General features: G+C 37.2%; 1 protein-coding gene across 1 annotated transcript in view; it reads right to left on the reverse strand.

Moving 5' to 3' along the window:
• Positions 1–2477: 2477 nt before the first annotated feature.
• BTBD9 (BTB domain containing 9) overlaps positions 2478–20811 on the reverse strand; it is a 117719-nt gene continuing 99385 nt past the window's right edge. The window contains exons 11-12 of the mRNA XM_040612351.1: positions 9112–9190; positions 2478–4291 (exon numbers count right to left, since the gene is read on the reverse strand). Coding sequence (XP_040468285.1) covers positions 4097–4291; positions 9112–9190 — 274 coding nt within the window. The 3' untranslated portion in view covers positions 2478–4096. The remainder of the gene's footprint in view (positions 4292–9111; positions 9191–20811) is intronic.

The raw sequence follows: 20811 nt of genomic DNA on the forward strand, positions 1-20811 counted from the left end.
AGTTAATTAAATAAAGAGACTTTAAAAAGAGCTTGGTTGAGCTCCATGTGAGTTGAACTTAAGTCTGAATTCAACCTAAGGAAGAAAAACAGAAAATGAGGCCTGGGGAATTTAAAGGTACTAAAGTACTGAATAGAACTAATGGCTCAATAGTGACAATATAGTTAGTTTCATCACACAGAAATCTCACAACAGCTCTATTTATAGCTTCTGACAAGAAAGCAACAAATACTTGGTCAGTTCTACTCTACCCCTGTTGCAAATAAAATAAGAGTAAGTGATAACACAGTTCTGAATCATAAAGTCATTTAGGTTGGGAAAGACCTTTAAGATCATCAAGTCCAACCGTTAACCCAGGACTGGCAAGGACACCGTTAAACCACATCCCTAAGCATTGCATCTGTGTGGATTTTAAATGCTTGCAGGGATGGTGATTCCGCCTTGCCCCTGGGCAGCCTGTTCCAATGCCTGACCACCCTTTCACTGAAGACATCTTTCCAACTATCCCATCCAAACCTGCCCTGGGGCAGCTTGAGGCCGTTCCCTCCTGTCCTGTCCCCCATCACCCGGAAGAAGGTACCGACCCCCCTGCCCACAGCCCCTGCCTGGAGCTGCAGAGAGCGATAAGGTCCCCCCTGAGCCGCCCCCTCTCCAGGCCAACCTCCCCAGGTCCCTCAGCCGCCCCCCGTGAGCCTGGTGCTCCAGCCCCGTCCCCAGCCCCTGCCCGGCTCTGGACACGCTCCAGCCCCTCAGCGTCCCCCCTGCAGTGAGGGGCCCAAACCCAGCCCAGGGTGCGAGGTGCGGCCTCACCAGGGCCGAGCACGGGGACTGTCACGGCCCTGGCCCTGCTGGCCACACAGTCTGTGACACCAGCCCGGAGCTGGTGGCTCCCTCGGCCCCCTGGGCACACGGGGGGCTCACAGTCAGCCAGCTTTTTTGACCAGCACCACCAGGTCCTTTTCTGCTGGCCAGCTTTCCAGCCACTCTTCCTCTAATTATAGTATTTCATCACTCTGATAAACCCTGATATTAAGCCCTAACAGCACAGCTTACTTCCACTGAAAGGAAAAAAAAAAAGGAAAAAGAAAAAAAAGATTGCAGAAGAATATACAAGAACTACATCTGACATCGGGAGTCAATAAATACAGACGCTAATTAGAAAGAATGTGAACATTTACACCAAACCACAAATCAGTTCTGTGTGGTATCTTCGTCACTAGTAGTGTGTTGCTGACACAATGTTTAAGACAGGGACCTATAGTAGGCAATACAGATGTTAGGGGTCTTTGCTGGTGGGTAGCGTTAGAAGACCAAACAGAGCTCAGGTCTCTTAAACATTTCAACATTATTTCTTTGTATAAAAAGGTAAACGATTCCCACTAGAAAATATGAAGTTGGGCAGGGCTTGTCTTAAAAGCCTGTGAGCTCTGTGATCACACTGGACTCACGTCAGTAGCAGGTTCTAAGAGCAACTCAAAGAGAAGGAACAAAGACTGTGACAAAGGCCATGTGTGACTGAGAATCAGTCTGACACCAGAAATTTCTATTCACCTGTATGAAGGGCAATGCAAAGTTGTTTTTTGTTTTGATTGACTTTTGGGGGTGGGAAACTGGAGGGTCTATAGGACCTAAGAGTTTTTGTTTTGGGAATCTCTCAGATCTGTTTAATTCAGATTCTTGGCAGAGAGTGAATGCCATGGGAAATAAATACACATTTCTGTTCAACAGTGAGTCATAGGACTAGATCAAAAAGATTTGCAGGAGGTTATAATCTACAAGACTTATTTGTATCATAAAAATTAATTGTGCACATCAAAGATTACAAACTGAAAATCATGCTCCTTCTCTGAGAGCCTAGACTCAGAATAGCTGGTTCAAACTGTTTAAATTTTTTTTTAACCATTCTCTACAATGGTGACTACTAAAGACTAACAGCTAGGAAGTTACGTCCTTTGCTTATCCACAGCTTGAGAAAAGCAAACTTGTGTGATAAAACCATAAGGAAATACCACTACTGACACGGAAGGACTTATCTGCCAAAGACAAGACATGCTCCACGCATCTCAGTAGTTTCAGCATGGATTACAACCAGAATAGAAAAGTTTTCTGGTTTTACTTTTCAAAGCAAAAAATAATAATAATTAAAAAAAAAAAATTCCAATTTTTTTGACCTATACTTAAACAAGAGAGTTGTGTCCCCAGTAGCTGGTCTCAATTCGTTTGTGCTCCAAAGGCTGTTAAGCCATCAGGTAAGCAGCAGCCCAGACCAGGTGCTGGCCAGCATGAGCAGTATCCTGCCTCAGAACTCCGGAATGTCTGAGGCAGCTGTGGCACATATTACCAGCTATATATAATGCGATGGGCTTGCATCTTCACCGTCAGGCATTCACAAGTCAGAAGACAGCAGTGGGAAAGGAGGAGGTTGTACGCAAATGTCATAACTCAACTGCAATTTGGCACTGAAAAATACTATAATATTATTGATAAAGCCTAATCAATTTTACTTGAAACAAGAAAAAGGAAGCTTTTCTCCTTCAAAGTTTATACTGATTCATTGCTATCACTTGTTATATTTCTTCCTGTTTTAGCACAACCAGTATCCAACAGGGAAATTCTTTCAAATTAAGTAGTGTGATAAATTAACATCCTATTTGCTATGTTGATATAACTCATTTTATCACTATGGCTATGCAAAGGAAAACCATATTTATCCTACACTAGCTTTGTTTTCTTCTGACAAGGCTATTCGTTACCACAAGACATTCCAAGTTCATAAAACTGGATAGCTGACATTTCCAGTATAATACACTTCGTAAGGAGTAACAACTCTCCTAATCAATTTTGTCAATTACATCAGTGTTTGTCTTAATACAAAATCTCTTTATCCCATACTGAAAGACCAATGTGGAGCTCTTCCTAAAAGTCACATAGATCTGGAGAGTAAGAGACTGTATCATCAGTGTGGAAACACTTAGAATAAGCAAAGTAGCTGGCAATGTAATCCAAACAGACATAGATGGATAATGGATTCTGTGATTGTAGTAAGAGCCAGATCTTTTACAATACAGTGTAAAACCATTATATTTTATGAAGATTATGGGAACAGTTTACGCACGTAAAGCCTTTGCATTTTTAGCTGCAGACTGTAAAACATTTTTTGCTTGGAAAAAAATAAGTATCAGCAAATTCTTCTTTTTGTATTCAAGCAGCTGCTTGTAGTGACCAGATGCAGTTTTGCTTTTCTAAACTAAACATTTTTAATGACCTGTTGCAAGCTTTCTTAGGATCACAGGTAAAATTTAAGTAATCATCTTCAGGAGTGAAAATTTTTTTTTCTTCAAAACGGATGCTGGCTTTAGGAATTTCTTTTTGGGTGTGAGAAATGACAATTTTGTACTTTGAAAAGTCAGCTAAGGCCAAGATTAATATAGCATCCATTAATTAGTTTGTTGATATCATGAAGGCTTGTCTTGTCATCCCACTGATGAAAGAGGGAATTTGCATCTCAGCAGGTAAACACGTTTGATACTTCCTTAATCTACTGCACAGCGTTTGCTACGGCCAAAAATAAGAGACAAAGTGGAATACAGAGTCAAAACAATTTAGAAAACAGATTGCTAGTTACAAAGGAATATGAATGAAGAATAACTTTTAAAAATAACATATATTCTGGACCGATGTGTTCCATAAACATTTTCTTTGCTAATGGAAGCCTCCAGGGAACAAATACTTGTTTCATATGCCTTCCATTCTGCTCAAGTCAGTTTAGATTTCCACTGTAACTCTGCCTTTTATTTCCTTCTGTTCTCCTTGCCTTGGTTAGATTAGAGAGGTAGGGTGTTAATGGGGTACTTGATGAAGATTGAAGACCTATTTTCTCCCCCCTCGGAGACCAGCCTGATTTGAACAAATTGAGGAGAGTGAAGCAGTCTCTTCTTGTCCTTGGGAAAAGCCTTTTCCATTTCAGTATTTCCAGCTTTCAGACATGGTCCCCTTTGTTCACAGAGAAAAAGAATGAAAAAGTGCCAGCACAAGAAGGTTCTGAATAATTTCATATAACGTCAGCAGGGCTGCAAAAGCTCCCCTTCAATCTCCTTTATGGTTGGTGAGCATGTGAACGCGAGGTGGATCCAGGAGGGGAATGCAGGGAACTAGTGCTTGCAGCTCGAACAGGGTGAGGAACAAGCTGTTGTCCAACAGTCCCCACCTCTGTTGTTGCCACTTCCTTACTACTCTCATCCTTGTGGGTACTGTTTTGTGCTGGACACTCAAAATGCACACAGTGAAAAACCTGGAGAAAACAAAAAACGAAAGTAAAGCAAAACAATTAAATGCTGGCAAAAGTAAGATCAAAGTAAGATGAAGTCTATACGGAAGCATGCAGACCAGATCAGTGCTGAGATACTTAAATTAGAACGTTTCACCATGAGGTCAAAGACATCTATCCATGGGCCATAAACATTATAAAGTGATACAAGCAGAGCAAGGGAAAGCCTTCAAATCATACCTTTACATATGGCACTAAAAATCAGAAAGACTGTTCCAAAGCGGATAGAGATATTTGCAAATGATTTTTTTCTTTGCCAAGTAGTATCTACTACATGCTATTGGATGATGACAACAATTACATTGTCTTCAACATATCTCATGATCTAATCACTTCCTCAAAAGACTGAATGCTCGTACACACTAGAAATGGAATTTAAATAATCACCAATATGATTCTATTTCAAGATTGCCCTCTGCTGTAATAGCAATGGTAGCTCTACAGACAGATCCTGGAGGATGTAGAAAGGCATTCAGTGTCCAAGGAGGCTGCTGCTTCACCAGATGAAACACTCCATTTCAAACAGGGATTATTTTCAGATGTTTCAAACAATACCTGGGACCAGCGTACAGGTGACTGTACCTTAAAGCAAGAGGACCATTTGTTCAGCATTTTTTTCCAATTTATTTTCTACTTTACTTACTCTTACTTCTACTTGTTCTTGAAGTGCCTGGGAGGAGAAGGGGGAGGAACTCTTTAAAATTGTTACAAAACTTTTTTCTATATGATTTCTCATTGCTACAAAATGCACAGCTCTGCCACATACTAAACAAATAAATCTTTTTTTATACTGATTTAAAATTTGCTATTTTCTCATGCATTGTTGTTTTATAGCTAAAGCTTGATGATGAATAAAACCTGATTTTTAAAATTATTGTTTTAACTTAATTTTGTGTGCTTTTATGACATCTTCTATCATGCTTTTTGCAAGCATATCATGCATTTAAGGCTCTTCTCACAAAGAAAGGTAATCTCTTATAATCTTAACTGCCCTTTCCCAGACCCTTTCATGTTAATGTGGGCAAAATTAAACACCATAAACAAGACACGGGTATACTACATACTCATACAAGACTACAAAATATTATATTTTCTATCCTTTCTTACCACAACCAAAAATCTTATTATCCTTTTTGACCACCTCTGCTCAAGTGCACACTGAGCAAATGTCTGCAATGACATGTCTGCAATAGCCCCTGGGTCTTTTCTGAGGCAGCAGATAGTTAATTTGAATTCTGACAGCATACATGAAACTAATAAAAAAAATATTCACAGTCACTGGGTTTTTTTATCCCTATTATATTTTCTTGTGCCTCCCAGTGTAAGGATTCTTGCCGGTTTTTATACAGATACACAGCAACGCATGTTTGTATTTCTATAGATATACACATGCTCACATAAAGATTTATTGCTATGCCTTTATATATACACATATGAACAGATTACAAATCTAAACCCTTACCCACACGTACACGCAGTACACAAAATGTTTTTTCTCTGCATTTCTTCTGGTGAATTTTTTTCTAAAGCTGAACTAATTTCTACTGTGGCATGAATTCTCCCCATCTGTTACAGTTCTTGAGAAGCCAATTTCTGGCATTCAGCTACGCTTCTTGAGAAGCCCTTTTTATACTCATCCTGCTCCCATGTTTTTAAAGTAACAGCTATTGTCATTTTTCCAGTTGTACTTATCAGCATCAGGATTTGCAGAAAAAAAAGATTCTCTCTTCAGTGCACCTCTAGATGCTGCTTTCCTTGAAAGGCAGCACAGTCTAATGAACGGGATACAGGTCTTCAAAGTAGAAGATTCTATATTTCTACTGTATCCCACGGATAGTGTTTCTCATTTAAAACTTTGCATAGTGATGCATGCTTTTTTAAAATATAGTATGGATACTACTGAAATTTAGCTAATACTAGTCTATAAAGTGTGAAGTGTCTGATTCTAGAATTGTAACTTTCATTTTCACAGATTTTTTCACACTAAATTCTTAATGCTCACTCAGCGCCTGGCACATCAACAAGCCTGCATTTACGACATTGTTTTCAGTTACTCTGCCACTTCAACATATTCAGAATACAGCTTGTGAAAGAAGCAGAGGGCAGAGAAGTACAACTGAGCTCATCTGCTTCATCCAATATGGGAAATATTTAGTATTACTAAATTATGTATTTCTACAACAAATTATCCTGCACGTGTTTCTCTCAAAAGGCAGAGATGACAATTCAGCATCATCCTCTGATCAACGGCGTGTTATACTTCTCATGGATATTTATAAGAAAGGTCTGATGCACAAAGCAGGAAGGCCAAGTACATATACACTGGTGCAGTAATTTGTAAGATAAAGCTCTCACATTAGCACCAGGTGTCCTTTCCAGGTCAGTAACACTGAAGAGAAATAACAAGATAAAACTTACATAGTCAAAGTATCAGGTGACCTGCCTGACTAATAAATGATGACAAGCACTAAGGAAAAATAATTATTTTCTTCATAAAAAGTAGGATGTCTGGAAGCTCAAGAAAACAAAAAGTTGCACTTCTATCATGTTCTAGCATACCAAAAAGCATTCAAATGCCAGGTCAAAAAAATATCTGTGAACGTCATGTCTTCCAAAACTTGGAAAACATGGCAAAGGAAAAGATGAGTTTAAAAGAAGAAATCATTCACAAAAACGGATAAATTTTATGGGAGTTTTTGCAATTCAAAAAATCAACTCTTTCCTTTGGAAAGTATAGATCATACTTCAAAGTTCAAAGGTATATGTTGGTAGAACAAGTAGGGAATATTTCTGTTACATTATGTTACATATTACAGTAAAATTCCTTGATGAGAATTTGCTGCCATTAGCATCTTTTGTTTAAAATGAGAATGATTTGACATAAAATACAACCAGCTGTGGGCAAATAATTCTGGAAACTGCTTGCATTCTTACTGAAGAGACTACCAAGACTCTATACCAAGACTCCAGAACAAACCAAGACTTTGGTTGCACTGATATTATTTAAATTGGAAGTATGAAAAATATCTTGCTGCCTGCTTCGGCCAATAAAAATTTAGGGCAAAATGTTACAGACCATCTGTTTAATATACATAAAAATGTAATTTAGTAATATGTGCATGCCGATCATGTTCCTCCTTTAAAAGCTATAGGAGAAATAATTAAAAAAGCGTTGGGTACAGATTTTAAAGACAAGAGAGGAAAAGACCTAGAACAGCAGCATGTGTTTATAGTTCCACTAAGTCATTACATGAATGGCTGTAACCTCAATTTGCACATACTGATCTTCGCTATAGTTACGCAGTGCTTCACATAAGTAACTACACAGGGTATTAAATTGTTTGGAAATAGTATCCAATTCAAAATTAGAATTGTGTTTAAAAGCCTATTACTCTTCAGGGCTTAAAGTTACCTTTAAGAATTAAGAATTGGAGGTAATGTTTCCTGTAGGCTGATTTTCTAAGTTTATGCAATGCACCTCCTTTTTTTAATAAAGGAATGAGAACTTACAGACACTGGCATAAGAGCAAACAAGACTGAGTATGGATTAATAATGGATAAGGCCCTCTTCATACAAATACAACAACCCTGGAGGCAGCTTCTGACTCAGATGTATTTCTAAGCACTCACTGATTAAGACTGAACGGTACAACACAAAAGACAATGCTTAGGACAAAAAAAATTGTATTCCCAGTTCAGTTGACTGGTCAGCTTCTTTCCAACTGTCTGCCGAGAACTAATGTTGACATCTGGTGGTTCACGTTTGCAATAATTGCTCTAAAATTGGATGCGAACTACACTATTTGACAATTCTCCCAATGCTTAAGAACCAGCAAACCCATATACTAAGTATGATCGGAAATCCTGACTCCTAGAGTTGACAAACTCCAGTTACCACAAATGTAATAGTGCTACCCAAAGTTCATTGTGAAGTGTGAAAGTACAGTGTTTTGTGGTGAACTACATGTGTGGGATGCAGACATGCATGCATACACACAGAAGCAGCAGGTTTTGGTGCCTCATAATCTTGTCATATAAGGTCCTAATCTCACAAAGACATATATATTCTTAAATTCATATACGGTATATTGTTTCACTGAAGTCAACTGTAAAATCTGGACTTCATCTGAGACAATACACAGCAATTATGAAAGACAGAAGCACAAGCGAAAAAAAGAGGATGATACTGCACTTGGTCAGTTAGGGCAAAATGTGGTTTTTTCCAGTATAAAATGAACTGGAAAAAAAATTCTCTTGTTTGGCCATATTGGTTAACTGATTTACCAGGTATGAAAATTAATTATAACAATCTTTTATAAGTAAGATTTTCTTATGAAGGAGATTTTTCTTATGTTTTATTCGTTAAAAAGATAACATAAAGGTGATAAAACTAAGTAACCAGAGACTATACACATTTCTCTAGTGTACTAAAATGGTATTTTCATCATTCATCACAATAAGCATTAATTTAAAACTAAACCCAATAGGAAACTTGATGGCACTATGGAAAGTTCAAAACCAGAAACATTTTACTGTACTTTGTCTGTAAAAGCCCCAAAATATCCCCCAGACTGGCAACAGTGCTTCAGCTCTATAGGGAAGGTGGTAACACAGTTCACAAATACTCAAATAAGAAAAGCATTTGTTCTTATTTTGCTAGATTGCTGGAGCAAAAAACTGAAGCACGTACATTTTAGAAGTCATTATCAATTTCAGTGCAAGATACAAAAATCTGTACTGTTATATATTAATGAAGAATATAGGTTTTCTTAAAAGTTCCTTACCTCATTAGCTGTGTTGTGAGTTCCAACTATTCTGATAAAAGATGCAGGCTGTTTATCAAAAGTGATTGTTTGCCAGGATCTAAAAAAAAAAATATCCAGAAAGACATACAATTATTGAACATGGTCATAACAGCTTGCAGTACAAAATACAGACAATCCATTCAAGTGACAGTACATACTATTATCACTTAATAGGGCAAACACAGAAACACCTTTCATCACCTGGATTTCCAGCACTCCTTGTTCATTTTTATTTTTAAGGGCCTTGACTCTGCTTATGCATTTTCATACATATATACATACTACTATAATTTATATGCAGGTATAATATTCATACTATTGCTGAAAGGTAAGAAAATGATAAAAAAACCCCACCTGAATCAAAGTCTAAAATCCTTGACTAATAACTGTATTAGATAAACAAAAGATCAGATAAATAAAAGTAAATGCATCCACCTTTTAACTACTAATGAGAAATCATCACAGCTTGGTTGAAAAAAATTTGGGAACCACCCAAAAACTCAAAGAAAATCCTCTTACTCTAAGTGAAGCAGTGGAGGCAGAAGAGCCAAGCTTTCCTTGTATGGGCCAAAGCCCTTGAGTAAATTACAAATGACATTAAAGCATTTGCAGTCCAGGTTGTAAGGATTTCCCCATCCTGACACAGAGGCAGTGGGGAAAACAGACCACCCTCGCAGAACTGGAGTATAACTTTTTGGGCTAGAGGTGGATTGGGACCACTATAATCTCCCCTCCTCATTCATACTCTTCTGATCTGGGTGAGGTACACCACCTCAAGTAGCCTAACGCACAGTAGGAAAAAGACGATTCCTACCATACATTTGTGCTCGCAAAACATGCTAACAGCAAAACAGAAGAAACAAAAAGAATAATAGGAACTAGAGGTTTCAGTTTAATGCTAGTTTTTCACTACGCTAGATTAGTACTTGAACACATTAGAATTTCAATTATTTTATATTCATAAGACATGAAAGCTAAATCCAGAATTTAACCTTTCAGCAAAACTAGACTCTATCACAGAAGGCTTCAGAAATAAAATGTAATTAAGTATAACTTGATGAACTCGGTACAGAAGAAAAGCACTGGGTAGTTTTCCTGTGCATTCTGAATACCTTCAGAAGTGTTCATATAAGAAACAAGGGACCAAAGCAAAACTGGAGTCAAACACCAGTTGCCACCAGCAGACGACCCCAAAGCCTGGCAGCACGAACAGCCTGGTCACTGACTGTTTCTCAGGCGCTTGATTTTTCCCTTAGCAGGAAAATCTCTTTGTCACAAACATAGCATTTCTGGGTTTAATTTAGTCGACTATTACTTTTATCGCTGCTGTCAGGTTAGATTTGCTTAAAGAAGAGTATGAGCCCAATCAAGACCTAATTTCAAGTAGTTTACTGGCATTACTACGTGAAGTAATGGATGTAATTAGAGCTACACATCATAATAGAAAGGCGCAGTCTGTGTCAGGCCTCAGAGGCACAGCAGTTATCTATCTAATGGCATGGTTTATTTTTATCTCTTATGTGGCTACGTCCTCCTTCTTTTAAAGCTCAGGCTGTTTCTTCAAGCTCTAAATAAAACATAAAATGAGAATGGACTATTTTCTTGAATGTCTCAAGATCTGGAAGACTGTTATGATTTAAACATTTTTTTTTCCCTAAACAGAAAAACAATTCTTCTTGAATTTCCTTCTCGTATTGCTCTAGTATACCAGGCAATCTTCATGGCCAAACGTAACTTGCTACCTTGAAGTAGAGTCCCAAGGATGAGTGGCTGGAACAATCAGACTGCAACACTACTTCTCCTAACAAAGTATTGCCATAGTTTGCAGTATGCATATGCTTTCCCATTTACATGCCCACGCTTTACGCAAAGAGAGTGATGATGTAAAAATCAGATTTCTCTATTTAGTGGTTTGGAAAATATTCTAAAGCCATTCTAAATAAAAGAGTTAAAAATCCCAAAGAAGCTATTAAGAACAGCCTATGCGTTCCTAGCCTCTACGGTAGAGTTCATGTTCTGTGACAAGAAAATAGTTAATTAGGGATCATAGAATAGAATATAAATTAGTCTCTATTTATTTATAGTACTTCTAAGCACTAGTCAAATACAGACTGCAAGAGTTCAGGGCAGATTTTCCAAAGATGGCAGTAAATGCCATTGTCTGTCATATGAAGTGACAGCAAAGAAGCTGATGCATCTATCTGGTAATGCAGCTGAAGAGGATGACAGATATTTAAGAGAGGCTGAGAAAAAGACCTCTGAAGATCCTTTTGACAGCACACTTCTAGATTAGCTCCTCCAGGAAGCTCCATGGTTTTTGCACTTCCCACAGCATTACAGGTCCTTACTTTCTGCTACAATGTTGTTATTGGGATAGGATTATAATTACCCTCCTAATCATATTAAAACATGATAGAAAATAACAAAAAAAATAATTCTTGTGGATGTGAGACTTGAAGGGAGACAGGGTTTTCAATAAATTTGGTCCTAAGAATATTTACTGTTTTGGTATGTGTCCATTTATTTCTTTCCCATTGGAAAAAGAAAGTAAAAATTATAGACAACCTGTAGAAGAGTTATTAAAATTCAAGTTATTAAAATTCAAGAATATTGTCATTAGGGAATTAATACTTGATGGGATAATGAGAAAATTAGGTGTCTCAGTTTATTTCCTTAGCAAAAAGGAAAAAAACAAAATGGAAAATAACTCAAATGTATTTGGAAAAAAGCCACTTTTGAAATAAGCAAGGCAAACCTTCACTAGAAAGTTGCACTGATTCTGACTGTAACAGTACATTTGAGAACACAGGTACACACAAAGCAATACCCTCTAGTACAGATATAATCATGCAAAGAGATCATTTATGCAGTGTAACTATACCCATGTGGGAAGAGAGATTACTGACAAAACATTATCAAGGCATATCTGCCCTCTTTTTGCATTTTTTGCTGATATAACAAATTCAGTAAGACTTCTATTTATGTATCAAGCCATAACAATTTCAGTGGCATTCCCTGATTAAATTAAAGACATCATAGGTAAGCCTTAGGTTTCCTTTTAATCTTCTTGTTTTATTACTAGTTATCTCTTCTGATATTATTTTCAGTCTCCCTGTAGAAATTTTATTTTGCAAATTATTTTGTAGTCATGCCATGCGTATGTGCTTATTTTATACCTTGCTCAAAAGAGCTAGTCTTTGTATCCTCAAAATCACTTGGGAGAGTCTTTACAAAAATTTTCTCCAAACTTTATACAGTCTTCTATTGATTAATACATAAGTCACTGTATTCCAGGAACAGTAGCATCAAAAAATATCATAAGTACCTCATTTTTTTCTGGGATTAGATACTTCTGCGTAGTAGATGCTATTTCTTCACTTTTACTCCCCATATGCCAAACAAAAAAATCTTTCAAGCTGGTGGCAATACATTCACCTTCTTTCCCTAGGACAGTCATAAAGAAGCTATCAGAACTTCTCCTGTAAACTGATATTGCTGTCTTTGGACTTTCCACATTTCTGTACTCCATGTTAGTGACCCTATAACAAATAGATATTTCAGGGTTTAGCTTTTTTAAATATTTGGGAAGTGTTGATTTTTTTCTCTGCTTGCTGGTTTATTCATTTCAGATTTTCTGCTTAATCTGCAGCAGTCCCGGTCATCCCTTTCACAACAGCAATGATCACTACACGTAAGCTGAGGTTTACATCTCTAAGAGACAACTCGGGACTAGCAGCTTACTCTGGTTTATCCCAGGGTCCTCAAGCTGAAATGCAGCACTACAAGTTGTTTGGCTAGCAAAAGTCCCCCGATACCACAGCTCCATTTTCCAAAAGAAATTAGCCTTGTTACAGTCCTACGGTGTTTTATTTAACACTCTCCATCTCACCCCAGCCACCCGACTTCTAACTCTCTCGTTCTGCCCAGCTCCCCAAAGGAGATGCAGTAATTGATGATTAGCATTCCAAAGCCATGCTTGCATCCTGTAAGCCTGTCATATTTAATTACATTTTAACTATATTCGTCTTCTATAATAGCCTGAACATAATTTAGATAATTATCTTTTGCTCTCTTATTCTCTGACTCTGCCTGTCTCAGAGCTCCTTGCAATGAAAATCACTTTCTTGGCTCAAACATATAAACAGACTCTTGGGCCAAGTGCTTTCATCTCTCCAACAGCTGTCACTGAGAACTCAATGGCTTTGTGCGTCCCACAATCTCTTCACCATATTCTATTCAGAGGAAGAAGAAAATCATTAGAAACCGCTCCACTTTCATGTTTCTTCCCGTCCTTTTCTTTTTATTAGGCTATTGCAAGAAGAATGCAAGAAATACTGATGTCCAGCTAAATTATAACAATAGCTTGGTATTGCTTAGGCTCTCTATAGCTCCAAAATAGCAATTCACCTCTTAAAAAATTTAATGGCTTTTCTCAGCATTTAGAATGCTTCTCTAGTTATTTCTATGAAAAGCTGCCATCTTTCTAAAGATTTATTAGATATAATAGGATATAAATAGTGACCCTTCCCTGTAATTTCCTTCTTTTCCAGAAAGAACAAATTAAGAAAGAAGTGGAAGCTTATCTTTTATTGAGGTTTTCTAGTGAGCCACTGGCACTACAGAATGCTACCAAGCTGTGGGATCACCAGCACAGCGCTAATAATAGCTGAAACCAAGTTCAGGCCAAAGATGTACGATGAAAGAGAAAGCTGTTACATGTCACTAACATTCATCAAGCTGTAATAACCACTTATTCATATCATGGCTTGCTTTGGGCTAAGCATGTACATTTTGTGTGTGCGTATTGTGCCTCTTCACTTTCCAAGGTGACATACAACCTCCATCTTTTGTTCCTCAATCCAAGGAGAAAAGCAAATCAGAGTTGGAAGCAAATGGGGCAATGAATAACACACCCTGAAAAATGTCAGTTACCAGCAAGTAACCTCCATTTTCCTTTCTAATGCTCGTCCACACATGCCTTGCAAGTGACATAACACTTCTCAGCTTATTTGGCTGTGGACTTTTTCAACTGTGACTACATGTCTTTTTAATGAAATACAGCATTTGTTACGATGGAATAGTGAGGAGAGATTTGTAAAAACAGATGACAGGAAAAGGAAAGAAGATTCACGTTGTCTTTCCATACACATCAGCCTGATGACTGTAGTGATGTAAACAGAGCGAGTAATCACATGTGATGCTGCCAAATCAAAAATTGCATGCACACCTAAAGCAAGCCAACTAAGACTCGAGAAGCACCATAGTATGTTCTGCCTATGTTTTATACCCCTTGCTTTATTATGCATTTTATGAATACCATGCTAACCTCTACTACGGAGTACCTACAAAATAAACACAAAAGCATGCACTAAAAATGCTGTAACAGCTATTGTTACATAGAGGTTTTTTCCTTATAAAATACCAAAAAGGTCTATAGATACCTTATAAATTGCCTATAAAAACATGTTTTCCACCATAACAGTACTAAACAAGAAAGTGAAGTAATACTCCTCTCCTGTTAAAGCTGTAATTTAACATACTGATTCAGAGTCAGATCTGTAGAGCACAGAAGTCAAACCGGGTGGCTGGCTCAGCCATCCCCTTCCCTTTCCAGCCAGCCTCCCAAGCCACTGGGGGGAAGACAAAGCATAAGAAAGAAAATATTGTGAGGAATCAAAGGTCCACAACATTTTGGTTTTTAAATTAAAGTCACATTAAGGTGCAGTTTTGTCTACCTCAACTGAAAACTGAGACCTAAACCTGAGTTTCCATCTATTCTGCTGTCACCACGACAGCACTCTCTCAAGAGGTGGCCTGTCAAATGTGGTACTTCTAAGGAAGCAAGGCAGGTGCAAGCTAGAAGTAACAGCTTTCTCTCTGCAGCTTCCAGAGGCAGAGACAAAACTCGGCTAATAATGCACCTTGGTTATATTTATGCCATAGTCCATTGATGAGGTAGCAAATACACTTTACCCAGTCTAACAGGGAGGAAAAAACCCAAAAAGGACTTGAAGTACTAATGGCAGAGGTAACAACAATGGTTAAGAGAAATATAATAAGAGTCTAGAATAAATATGAGGATAATAAATACAAAAAAATAACCTGTTGCAGCATTTGTTACATAATGGCTTTATATATTGACAATAAAAATATGTATTCCCACTTTTTGGGAAAAATTCCCTCAAAAGTTTTTATTCTAAAAATATTTCCCATAAGGAAAAACATAATTCTGAAAGCATCTGAACAAAATTTGTATTTATTTCTGCCCTGCGATTGGTCCCTCCCACCAATCCAAACAAAATATCTGCCCTCTATAAGAACACTTTACTAAACTAATATGAATGTTTTATTGCATGTGATTTATTGTAAAAACCAAATATGGGCTTGATAAAGCAGACCTATTAGAATAAAATTTCTGTCATAAAATAGATTTAATGAAGCCTATACCGACTTTCTGACATCTTTATAAAGCTTCTAATGTAAAAGACTCCTTATAGTAACCCCTGCTTTCACAGCTTCAGTGCTGACATTTTTGCTGTTTTAGAAAAAATATTACATAAAGAAAATGTTAAAATATAGCAAATTGAGCAATGGTAACACTGAATGTAGTAATTATTTTTCTAGCTACATGTAATAACCAATTTTCAAAATATATCCACATGCCAATGTAGACAATCAGCAGCATTTTTGTACTGCATAAGCTCATATAATTTAGCTTGCTCACATATTTTTTCAATTTTAACAGTTTGTCTTTCTGTGCTTCCAGAAATACAGTTTATATTTTAAAATCTTTCACAAAATTAAATTATTAGCCATTAGCTGGCAACTGTCTGGCAGAACACCATGAGCCAAATTTCTATGCCATAGCAAGAACTGTGCATATAGTATCTAGACATACATCATTGGGGGATGGCAGTGGTGATGGATGAAGGCTGTGAACTTGAGTAACTTGACCTAGGAGTTCATCTTACATATTTTTGTAGGATGGAGAAGAAAATCCTAGAAGTTGTACTGCTTTTGTTTTTCTTACTCATTAGCAACAGTTATTGCTCCTGATGTTCACGTAGATAGCAAAGACCTGAAAAGTCATCCAATGCATTGACATATCAGTAACAGAACTAGTGGGTTGCTTTTAACTTTGAAGACTTCTCCCCCCACCCCAGTCTTACAAGTGATTGTAAGCTATTTTTATTGTGTAACTTTTCATACCAATAGAATAGTTGATTAAGAGCAAATATATAAACAATATTTTTAAAGATATGAGACAAAATCATGCTCTCAATTAATCAGTTCCTTTGTAGCATGTAGACTAATACTGTGTTTATGGCACTTCTCTCTTACATTCCCTCGGGTGTGATTTCATGGCCCACTCGTAAAAACTTCACATTTACAGCAACTGCCCTTCTATTACTGTTGATAACATCTAATTGACATGTCAAACCTCCAAGGAATGCAGTAAATTGAACCACAGACTCTAAGAAGAATAAAACAGTGAAAAAAGTAAATCAGCATGTGCCTCCTCATAACAGCAATACAAGCATACTGAGGTTTGCTAATGGAAGGGAGGAAAACTGTAACCCTTTCTGCTACCACACTGAATTATCTATTAACCTCAAGGTCAGAAAACAAAGCATTGTGACCTCAGACTGAAACTCACCTAGAAAAAAACAACGAACCCACATCGATGACTGCAGTCATTTTAGACGTGAAACTGAAGTGAACTAAGACAGACACAAATAACAAATACAACTTTTGCTTCTGTTACTGTGTTACAGAACAGAAAAACAATAGCTCCCCTCCCAATAGTTTCTGGTAAACTAGATTTGAGTATTTAATTTGTAACTCTCTACCTTAAAAATTATAGACAAAGAGCTGGGTAAAATTCACAAACATAATTTTAAAAGCAGAGGAAACTTGAGTCATGATGAAAGAACACAAAATAAAGTCAGGAAAACTTGTTTAAGTAGCAACCAAGGTAACAGGAAAAAGGCAGAATGACTTTATAAATATGTAGTTGAAGTGTATGAAATCCATTAAGAAAGAAAATTGGTTTACAGGGACACAGGAAAAATGACAAAATGAAATGAGGTAATATGATGTTCGCTACTAGTATAAAGAAAAAAAATCCTTACTGTGGGAACTCAGTGTGATAGAAGAGCAAAGAGCAGAATGGAAGCACCATCCCTTCAAGTACATGAAACAAACTGATGGAGCATTATTCTAAAAAAATATACCACATAGTGCAGAAATCCCCAAAGGATGAACCTAAAGATATAATAATTCTTCCATTTTGTGATTTATGGATATAATCTGTCCTGGTAAAAACATTACTGTGAATAAATCAATGGCTTAATACTGCATATATCTCAACTCAGGACATTTGTAACACTAAAGACCATACCTGTTTTGGTCAGCATAAGCACATGCGTACTTTTCAGAGTTTTAACAAAACTAGATCCTGAACATCAACAATCTAATTAGGGCAAACCTCCAGATTTAATGTGTTACCATCTGACTGGCCTCCTGACTGTACAAGGTGTCAACAGTTGCTATATTTAATGGCTTTAACTGCAAGAAAGGGCTACAGAAAATAGTTTCACAGGACACATCTATCATTTGGATAACTTTTTTGTAGTAATATTTATTTATAAAGGTGCTGAGGGTATGCATGCGGGTATGTGCATGCATGCACATTTTCAGATGAGAGAATATTACAACTCAGTGAAGGCAATCCAATGTACTGCCAGAACACAGAAGCAGTAACCCACATTGTTGAGTCCTTACCCAGAAGCTGCAAATCTGCTCCTGTGCTGATTGGAAAAAAGAACCCCCAAAATTTCACTTAACAGGATGCAAGAGGCAATTAGTATGCCCCTCCTAGTAAGGAAATTAGGATTTCTGTTACACTCAGTGAAGGTGGCAGTAGTTGGAGAAGGGCTCTTAAGAGGACAAGCTCCATCAGAATTGCTTGTAGGTCAAACTAGGACCTAAATGTTTAGGGGAGGAATATTTAAGTACTCCAAGCCTGTACGAGCAATCAAACACAGAAGGAGGACGATAGAGTTTACAAATATCTGAGAGGGGCAAGACACACTAAGGTAAAGCGGAACAACAGAATAAAGTTACAAGAGGAATAAACCTACTATGAGCAAGTTTTCTTAGACTGTCAAAGAGCTTCTACGTGGCAAATAACAGAAGGTCGAACAGGCTGTATATTAAGTGGGGCTGACCACTGTAAAACAATGGTGTTGTAAGACAGAGCAACAGCCAAGATTCCAACTACAACTTGTAAGAGAAAATTAATGTTTACTCATAAAGCAAACTTTAATTCTGGCAAGACATTATTTATAAGGTTTAAAAGACACAGTTATTATTTCCCATCATCTACACATTTAACCTGCATCTCCAAAGTAGAGTTTATGTACTGATAAAATATGCAATACGTAACTCTCCATCTTACTGATAAATAATATGAAAATACATTTCCTGAAAACCCCTCCCGTGTCTAGCACCTGCAGTAGAAGCCGCGGTTATCCATAAAGAGTGAGAACTAGCTTATACTTAGAATGTAATCTCTTGTAATAAGAACAACTTGAAATTTTGCTGTTTTATCACAGAAGCTTTAGAAAATCATCTGCCAAAAATCAAAAAGGCAAAGTCATTGGGAAGTGTAATTTCTACTGAAACATCAATGTAATAATAAATAATAATTACAAAATAATTATAATAATGAATAATAATGCTTCATGAAAGGAAATAAATGTTTGCTTTGGTTTTTATTTTAAGTACTAGACTATGCAACAGATATTTCATACACACTTGATTACCACTATTTAAAAAGAAGTATTTTTCTAGATGATACATTATAAAGTAACGATACATATATCTATCTATATCATTAGCTTGACAGTCTTTACTGTCCTCCAAAGAGATATTAAAGTCCTCAAAGGCATGGGAGAAAAATACAATGTCTAAAAGAAGCAGGTACTGATACTATGGGTGATACTTGGTATTGCTTCTTTTCTCTGAGGCAAAACAGAGCTAATATTTGAATCGATGTAGTATGATGCTTTGTTCACTCTCCTCACAGTAACATGCATGAAGAGGAGCTGAGAGCATGCCAGCCGCACGGCAAAACGGAGGAAACCAAAACTTCAATGTGTATGGTGCATGCAGAGCTGCAGTGAAGCAAGTGTACGCCAAAACATTCAAGGGAGACTAAAACACTGCAGTTCCCAACTCCGTGCTACTCTGTTCAAGGCTTGTTCAAAAGATCCGTGCATATTTGTGGCTGAAAAGTGAGAATCACTGTTAAGAAACATGACTTAAAAGAAGCTAGATCTTTCTTCAACCAAACTAGACTCAGCTAAAATAAAAGCTAGCAAATGAAATGTTAGATGCAGAGCTTCCACACTTCTGAGAGGCTGTTAATGCTCTGAAATGGAATACAACTCTGGTTTCTCTCTGTGAAATCTTAATTCTTCGTGGTGGGTCTTAATTCTTAATAAGGTGCGCCTGTGAAGCTAGAGCCTTTTTCTTCTTTTGCCTTATTATAATCTTTCAGAATGTGAGCACATAAACACAAGGAAAAATATGTATTTCAATGCCTCTATCGTTCAGGGCTTTTAAGCTCAATAATTACACAAAATGACCCTTTAAATCTGTCTGACTTGCTCCAGTAGGCATTACTAGTAGCATAATGAACAGATTAATGAGAACTCTCAGTTTGTTTTTGTGAAGTGAGACTTGAAATTGAGCTTAACAATGTAGCAATTTCCCAGACATCTTGCCTGAATATATTTCATCTTTGTAGTGTACGAAGGTGGCTACAGTGAGTTCGGCAACTCTGGAGGAGGCATTAGGATTCCACAGAGTTGCTGTGAAATTTGTTTCATGTAAAATACGATGAACCATGGTTGAAATATATTGTTTGACAGAAGAGGTACAAAACCAGTTTTGCTGTGAAATTAACTTCATGTAAAATAGGATGAAGTGTGGTCAAAATACTCTGACATTGCAGGTACAAGCGCAGTTTCTTTTACCCTGTTCCGCCCCACCACCTGGGAGCTCAGGCATGAGACAGAATTAAGGATTATACAAAAATTAGAAAAAAAATGTTTTCTTTTTCTCGGTATGACAGGACAGTAGGTGCATATAGTACTAATGGGAAGTGATGTGAGCATACAGTCAGTTGGAAAGGCAAGAGAGCTGAGAAATGTTCAAGATGTTTTGTTATGAGAGAAAACAGTCCTGTGAAAGTGGTTAAGAAGAAGAATGATGGATGAAAATGGTTGTGAGGGAATTTTGAGATGGGATCATGGAGTGAAGTGAAGAAACTTGAGGAGGACAGGAGGAAAAAGCTGCTATGTTTGTGGCTAAGTATAAGGAATTACAATATGAGTAGGTAACATGCCACGTGCAGTTACAAGGAAAGGTATTCACACACTTCAAATATTATCTCTATAGCAAAAGAAATAATCACATCATGATAGAGATTAGCCTGGTTTCACGGAAGTATAGCCAGAAAAAAAATCCAAAATTGAATTTGTCACTAACGTTGCGTAAAACAGAAATATTTTTTCACTTGAAATCCTTAGACAACATGTAAGCCAGTTTTCTGTACATCAGAATTGTTAAGACCATGACCTAGATCTCTCCAGGTGCTCTTTACCTGGGATT

This window comes from Falco naumanni, chromosome 12 (genome assembly GCF_017639655.2).
Source record: "Falco naumanni isolate bFalNau1 chromosome 12, bFalNau1.pat, whole genome shotgun sequence".
Classification (NCBI taxonomy): domain Eukaryota; kingdom Metazoa; phylum Chordata; class Aves; order Falconiformes; family Falconidae; genus Falco; species Falco naumanni.